Source organism: Bidens hawaiensis, unplaced genomic scaffold (assembly GCF_021521415.1).
Source record: "Bidens hawaiensis isolate Kalapana, Puna unplaced genomic scaffold, B.hawaiensis_p1.1 tig00008721_1, whole genome shotgun sequence".
Lineage (NCBI taxonomy): Eukaryota > Viridiplantae > Streptophyta > Magnoliopsida > Asterales > Asteraceae > Bidens > Bidens hawaiensis.
The window spans coordinates 49,508-57,476 of NW_027504980.1; the positions used below are offsets into that span (position 1 = coordinate 49,508).

General features: G+C 35.4%; 1 protein-coding gene across 1 annotated transcript; it reads left to right on the plus strand.

Annotated features, from left to right (window-relative positions):
- The first annotated feature begins 5,317 nt into the window (after positions 1-5,317).
- LOC143609662 (uncharacterized) lies at positions 5,318-7,969 on the plus strand. Its single transcript, XM_077084356.1, has 11 exons — positions 5,318-5,491; positions 5,584-5,683; positions 5,953-6,043; positions 6,132-6,270; positions 6,361-6,395; positions 6,562-6,642; positions 6,766-6,942; positions 7,034-7,154; positions 7,245-7,427; positions 7,520-7,594; positions 7,715-7,969. The coding sequence occupies exons 1-11, from the start codon at positions 5,318-5,320 to the stop codon at positions 7,967-7,969; spliced, it is 1,431 nt and encodes a 476-aa protein (XP_076940471.1).

The window sequence follows — 7,969 nt, forward strand, 5'->3', positions numbered from 1 at the left end:
TGGCCTTGGGCCGTGACTACAGGTGGGGTGGAGTGTAGTTCGGCTGAAGAGGGGTTACTGGAGGGTGGGCTGGGCTGATTTTGTAATAAGGGTGGTTGGGCCGAGTGCTGTGGGGAAGTGGGTTGGGCTGGGGAGGAGGTCGGCTGGTTAATTGGAGTGTGGTTTGGAGAGGCAGGGGGTTAAAGGTGGTTCAACAGGTGGAGTGTTTTGGGCAGGGGGGTTTTAGAGATATTTTGCCAAAGAATAGGGTGAGGATTAGCATCAAGAAAAGAATAGTCGGTGAGTAGGCGAGGCACGTTTTGCTTGAAAGCATAGCGAAAGATCGTTTCGTCAAAGACGACGTGTCTCGAGATTAAAATTTAGTTGGTTTGAATGTTGAAACATTTGTAGCCCCTGTGATTAGGTGGGTATCCAATGAAGATACAAGGGGTGGAACGGTGTGCGAGTTTGTTTATGGTGGAGGGAGGGAAGAGGGGATAACAAAGACAACCGAACACTCGTAAATGGTCGTACTAGGGTGTCCAGTTATATAAAAGTTTGGTCGGTGTGAAAAATTTATGATTTTTGCTAGGTATTATGTTGAGGAGATAGGTGGCCATAGCGAGGGCATGGTGCCACATGTTGGGTGGGAGAGAGGCTTGAGCGAGAAGGGTTCGAACCATGTTGTTAATGGTTCTGATTTTTCTTTCAGCTTTACCGTTTTGAGATGATATGTGTGGACATGACAGCCTAAATAGGAGGCCGTTATCGGCACAAAATTTCTTAAAAGGGTTATTTACGTATTCAGTGTCGTTATCACATTGAAGCGATTTGATTTTGCGTTCAAATTGCATCTGAATTAGGTGGTGAAAATTTTTAAAGATGTCACACGTTTTAGATTTGTGGGAGATGGGGTAGGTCCATAGGAAGTTACTATAGTCATATAAGAATAATATATAGTAACGATGTCCGGCCATACTAAGTGTCGGTGAGGTCCACAAATCACTATGAATAATATCAAACGGTAAAAAATTAGTAGACATAGAGTCAACAAAAGGCAATCGCACACTTTTACCAAAAAACACAAGATTCACAAGTGTGTTTAAAATTCTTAGCATAAGAAATAAGATTAAACCGTCTAAGTTTATTAAGTAAATCATTTCCCGGATGTCCGAGACGACGATGCCAGAGATCTTGAGAAACAGCAGCAAAGGCGGTGTGGTGTTTGATGTCGGATAGCATGGAAGAGAGGAGGTGATAAAGATCACCGCTGCTGTTGCATCGAAGGATAGGCGCCCGGGTCCTGTAATCCTTCACAAGAAAACCAAAGGGGTCAAATTCTATTGAAATCCAATTGTCGGTCGTTAAGCGACGGACCGATATAAGATTTTGAATTAGTTTGGGTGAGTAAAGGACATTGTTAAGTTTAAAGGGTGGGAAGGGCGGTTTTAAAGTTTGATTGCCAAGGCCAAGTACCGGAATGGTCATACCGTTGCCAACAATAATGTTTTGAGTAATACCATTATTAAATAGAGATTGAGAGTTACCCGGATTGTTTTTCATGTGACTCGTTGCGCCTGTGTCAAGCGCCCAGTTTTCCGGCGGATTCAGTGACATTGTGTATAACGCTTGTTCAATATTTGTCGGAGCATAGGCCGCGTAATTTGCTTGTTGAGGACGCGGGCCGAGGATCCCATTCCCATTAGTTTGCTGTGGGGAGGAGGTTGGATACAGACAGGGTGGGGTCGGCCAGTATGGAGTTTGCCAAGTGGGTTGATGACCATAAGTGGGGAAAGGCCGGGTTCTGTGGCCATTGTTGCTGTGCATGCCAAGTATTAAATCGACCACCTCCACGTCCCCAACTATTGCGTCCTCGTCCACGGGCTCTCCCCTTGCCACGACCCCGAGAGAACTCCGAGAGCCCGAGTACTCGGTAAAGGTTTGTTGCTGATTGCCGTGAACGTGACTAGAGTGAGACCCGATGGAACCACCACTGTTGTTTGCCGACTGTCCCGAAACAAGTCCGGTTTTTGCATGTAGCGCTGACCCGGCGGCGGCTGCCGATGCCAAAGTGGCGGCAGCTTTGCTGGTTTCTTTAAAGATTAAGTCGGACCGAGCATCATAAAATGAGGGTAGCGGTTTTCGGTGTTTCAGGACGGTGGCAAACGGAGCATACTGTTCGTTAAGGCCGGTGATCAAGTGCATGACCAACTGTTCATCATCTTGAGGTCTACCGACATTAGCGAGTTGATCTGCTAATGATTTGATTTCCTGGCAGTACGCAGCCGCATCGGAGAAGTTATCAAATCGAATATTTGACAATTTTGCTTGGAGATACAAGGCGCGGGTAACTTGATTGTCTTGAAAAATCGCGGTGAGAGCTTTCCAAGCCGCGGCAGCCGTAGTGTCTTTCTTCATGATTCATCATCATCATCATCATCGTACTCAGTATATCCCACCAATAGCAATGCTATGGTAGGGTCTGAGAAGGGTAAGATGTAGACAGTCTTACCTCTATCCCATAGGGATAGAGAGGCTGCTTCCGGTGAGACCCCCGGCTCGATAGTAGTTTTGCATCAAGCCTTGGACATAAGGCACATAGCACTCAATCATCAGGGACACCGGCTGATTGGTGCATGTGCCCTTGTCTTTCGGCTATCAACGCCACCACATGATACCTGATTAACCTTCCGCCACTTTTAACGTTATTTTCACGAGATTAGTAAAATAACGTCAAAATTAGTGCACTTTTAGGGTGGGCAAAAGTAAAAGTGCACTAATTGTCTTTCTTCATGATTGTGTTTAGTAAATCGGACGAGATTGTACCGTAAATCCATTGAAGTACTGTGGAATCGATACGCTCCCATGATTCGGCCGGATCTTTGGGTTTATCGTCTTTGGCTTTATCTTTACCTGCAGCAGGGTCGTTGGATGATGAAGACGACATCTCCAACGTGACGGGAATGAAGGTCTTGATTTTCAACACCGTGACGGCTGGGTGGATTCGAGACTCCATTGGAATAGGAATGGGAGAGGAGGTACAGGGAGGGATAGATTACGGGAGGGAGGTATAGGATGTTGGAGAACCTAGAGGGAGAAGGTGAGGGTGGAGTAGGATCTAGGGTTTTGGGGGCTCGTGATACCATATTAGAATTGGTAAGCACTCAATCAATCTCCTCACTCACAAACCATTACAATATATAGATACAATAGAATATCGGTAACTATGGAAACAAATAATCCGATATTCATGGAATATTGACATAACTCTTGCTATTATAGAATTTGTGCATAATTCTAAATGGCAGTTATAACTACTAGTATGCGTAAGGCACAAATGTACAATCCATGCTGATAATTCTTCCTAATCCGATATACGTGAGAATTGTGTAAATAAAACATTTCTAACATATCATGCAATTAATTTTTATTTTTTTCTAAAGGCCGAATATATCAAAACCAAAATGAAAACCTCCTAACCAGTAGCTAGGATTCAAGAACTTAAAAACCATGCAAACGATACTCCACATTACTTTAAAATGTAATATGTAGTATGATTGCGGGATATGGCTGGTGAAACAAAACCATGATATAAATATATAGAAGACAGATCAAATACAAAATCATAATTCTGCGAAGCGTGCGGATTGAATGAAAAAAAAAACACAGTGACATTTTGGTAAATACATGTATAGCGTAACTACACTATATCACAAAATACCAACTAAAAAAATAAAATTACACTACATATATTTCAAGTAGCGTGATTTTATTGTCCCACAATTTTACAAGTAACATGATAAATTAGTCTAACTGTAATATTTGTAGTGCGATAAAATAACATGATTAAAACAACAAAATAAATTTTCAAATTGAAGAAGTTAAACATTACACACATATATACTAAGGAACACGAAAATAGAACAAAATATAAATATAACAAGTTTTTGTTGGCTCAAATCTTTAAATACTATTAAAGCAATACAATGTGGACACATGACCTTCATCTAGGTTGTCCACATGTGCATCCAGTCATCAAGTTACCATTCTCTTAAGGTCTAATATTGTGACACGTGTCATGGTCTCCAAACACCCAAATTAACAAAACCTTGTTTATTTTTCACAAAAAATATAGTTTTCCACCACTGATTCTCTCTCTCTAATATCCCGATGATTATACGAACCCTAATTCCGCCGGTGAGATCTATAATCAATTCCACCATTGATTTTCGGTGAAACTTCCCGATGAATATACAAATCCTACATCCGTCGTTCAGATCCACCATCGAACCTCTACAGTGTTTACCAACAATACGATCCCTAGTTCCGCCATTCGGATTCGAACCGATTGGAGACATCAAAATCGTTGTAATTGATTCTCCGATGATTATATTCAAGGTAACTATCAATCCTTCAATTTTTATTGTTTTTTTTTCTCCAATTCTTAACTACTTTCGGCTAACCTTTTTTCATAGTTTTGTTCTTTAAGTATTTTATTTTTCTGGCCATTTTTTTATTGTTTTGTATATTGAATTTTAAGTACTTTATATCCGACCGATTTCTGAATATATTTAAGTTAAATTTGTAATTGTTTTCTTTGTCCAATTATTAATTTTTTCCGGCTAACCTGTTATTATAGTTTTCTTCGGTAAATCTTTATATTTTGGTTTCCGGCTAATTTCCGTTCAATTTAATTTTCCGGCCAATTTAAGTTTAGATTAAACTAAAAACAGAAACTTTTAATTTTGTTAAGATTATAAATTTATTAAGCTTTCTAAATCATAATTGTGATTTTTTAAAACAAACAAATAATTTTAAAATTGACAATAAAAACAGTAATTAAGTAAAGAATTTATGATTTTTTTATTATTGTTATTATCTTTAATTCCTAAATTAAACAATTTATTTTTTGAATATATTAACTGATTCATTCAATCGTTTATTTTTGGAAAAAAACATCTACAATAAATCGGTTTAATTAAATTAATAATTATTTCAGTTACCTTAAATATTTAAATAATTTTTATTGTATAATAATACATTCTAATTATAAATGTTGACTATAATTAATCGTTTATTTTTGGAATAACGAATTACAATAAAGCGCTTAAATTATATTCAAACTTTATTTAGAAAGTTTCTAAACTTAATACGTTTACCAAAATGTTTATTTTCTACATTCTACTATATAATATCTAAGTAATCACATAAGCCTTTATATCATACTTTTCATAATTATAAATTATGCAACGATGTAAGCTCCTACCTTTTAATAATTGTTTTTATGTTTCAAATAATTTAGTCTAATGTTTTATATTTTAATTTTATTCATAGGACAATGAAAACTCAAAAATTTACCATTCTAAATGAAATCGATGTTCTCAAAACATCACCATCAACTCTTAAGGTTAAAGTTCTAAGACTTTGGAGCATCAAAGACAACAAAAATGTCAACGAGGATTTTTTGATCGAGATGGTTCTAATGGATGAAGATGTATCTATTTATGAATCTGTATATATGTTCAGATTCTACATTTTTTATATCTTAATTATTGATTTACTTGTAATTCTAATTCTTATATATATTTTGTTCTATAATGACAGGAGAATCGAATCCAAGCTAGCGTTTACAAGCAGGATATCTTTCGTTTCAAAAGATTCTTGAAGGAAAGCTCTACTCTGACTATTGTTAATCCTAGCGTTGGTCTAAATGGATCGAACTACCGTGTGATTGACTGTTCCAACAAATTGGTGTTGGGACCAAACACACATGTCAATCCATGTCAAGAGTTTGATGGTCGAATGTTTGGTTTCAAGATGGTTTCATTTGAATCACTAATCAATAAAGATTTTTCTTTGAAATCCACTGTTGATATAAAAATATTTGAATTCAAGTAAATTGATTTATAATTTTATTGTTAGATTTCCATTAAATCTGTTAATTATTTATTTATTTATTTTTGTTTGTCTTAGATATTATTGGTTACGTGGTTCATGTGTTCAAGAGCAATGCTTCAAACGTTAAGGACAAAAACAAGCGTACAATGAAGATATGTGATTTAAGGTATTAATATTTACCCTAACATTTTGTGACATATTTTTGTTAACATACTTTATACTTTATATTGTATTTAACACTCATCTCATTTCAGTGGAAATTGTGTATATCTCACACTATGGGATCATTATGCGTCTGAGCTCTCTAAATATGTAATTGAACATTTTGATGAAAGCCAGGCCATTATTGTACTGCAGTTTGGTATAAGTATTACACCGGTTCTGATGGTAAAGGTAACTATGTCTACTGTTTTGAAGTTTCTTGAGTTTTAATATGTCACTAACTTTAACTAATGTTTCGTTGTATAATTTTCATTTTTTTAGAAAGAGTGTATGTGTCGAATTCTTTTGGATCTAATGTTAGTCGTTTCTTTATAAACGACTTTTTATTTGAAATAGAAGAATACAAAAACATGTATATTATTAAATTAAACCAGTAATTATTGTTTTAGTTCATAGATATTGTTATTTAAATTTTATATTATCTTACTAATTCCTAAATTATTTAAATTTTTAATTTTGTAGTTTGTTGGGTTTGCTAAATGGCAATGATGTTTCTGTTCGTAAATCCATTCCGGTGAAGATGCTGTCGTCTGTTGATGAGGAGTTTTTGAGAGCAACAGATTTTTTTAACATCGTTGATATTTGTACCATTATATTTGTAAGTTAATTATTAAATTCACTATTTGTACGATTATATTGCATAACTTGTTTTTTACTTATTTGCAGCCTAAGAGTATCATTATCCTTGGTACAATTAAGGCCATATGTCCAGATACAGAGTGGTATTATATTGGCTGTAATACTTGTAGCCGTATACTCATGGAAAAATAATGGTGAAGGGGGAAATGAATATGAATGCAAAACAGAAAGATGCAATGTGTTAGGTGTTCTTCTTACACCTAGGTACTTAGTGAAAAAAAATTCCAATTATTTATTGACAAAATATACAATATTCGGTTTTGCTTGCTATTAACCTATTTTAAAAATTATTTAGATTCAAAATCAAGATAAGGGTTCAAGATTCGATAGGAGTTGTGTCGTTGACTCTTTTTGATAGAGATGCTAAAATGCTGATCAACAAAACTGCAGCTGAATTGATTGATTCTCAAAAGCAGGTTTGTTTTCAATTACTAAATTTTATAATTATTATAAATAATTGTTAACAATTTGAAAAATTAACTTTTTTTCCACTTATTTTATTACAGAATGAGGTTGAAAACGGTGGATTCCCTGTTGAGTTGGATTGTCTTTTAGAAAAGAAATTTGCTTTTAAGGTCGATGTGGCAGAGTTCAATTTCAGAAACAATGTTGAAGATTATGGTATAAACAAGCTTACTGATGACACTAATATTCTCACTGAATTACAGAAAAGGCAGAATAGTCGTTTGGTAATTATTTAATACTAAATTCATTTAATAGTTAATGTTATTTTTGAACTTTTTTCATTAACCGATTTTGTGGTTACACTTTTAATTTTTAGCAAACCGATTCTAATTCTGTTTCATTGGGAGCATCTATGTCAGAATTTCAATCATCCAGTTCAGTTTCCGTCAAGGTAAATATGTTTGTTAAATATGATAATGGAAAATTATCATATTTGGGTGACACAAAGTTAAATATGATATGTGTGACATGATTTTGTTATGTTGATCACTTTGTTAATTGTTAATAACAGATTTCGGATATTGGAGATAACCAAAATCCAAGTTCAAATGTTGATCAGGATGTGGCAAATGAGGAAAAGGGAATGTCAACGTCTTCTGACGATAAACTTAAGAGAAAATTGGTTGAGGTTTTTGAAGTTGACGATCAACCTAGCATGTCGGCCACTAAGTTTAAGTCAAAGACTATTGAAGAGATGGGCAACACCAGTGAATCATGTGATGTTGCAACTACTTTACCTCCTAATTTGGAGAAGGATTCTAAGTGA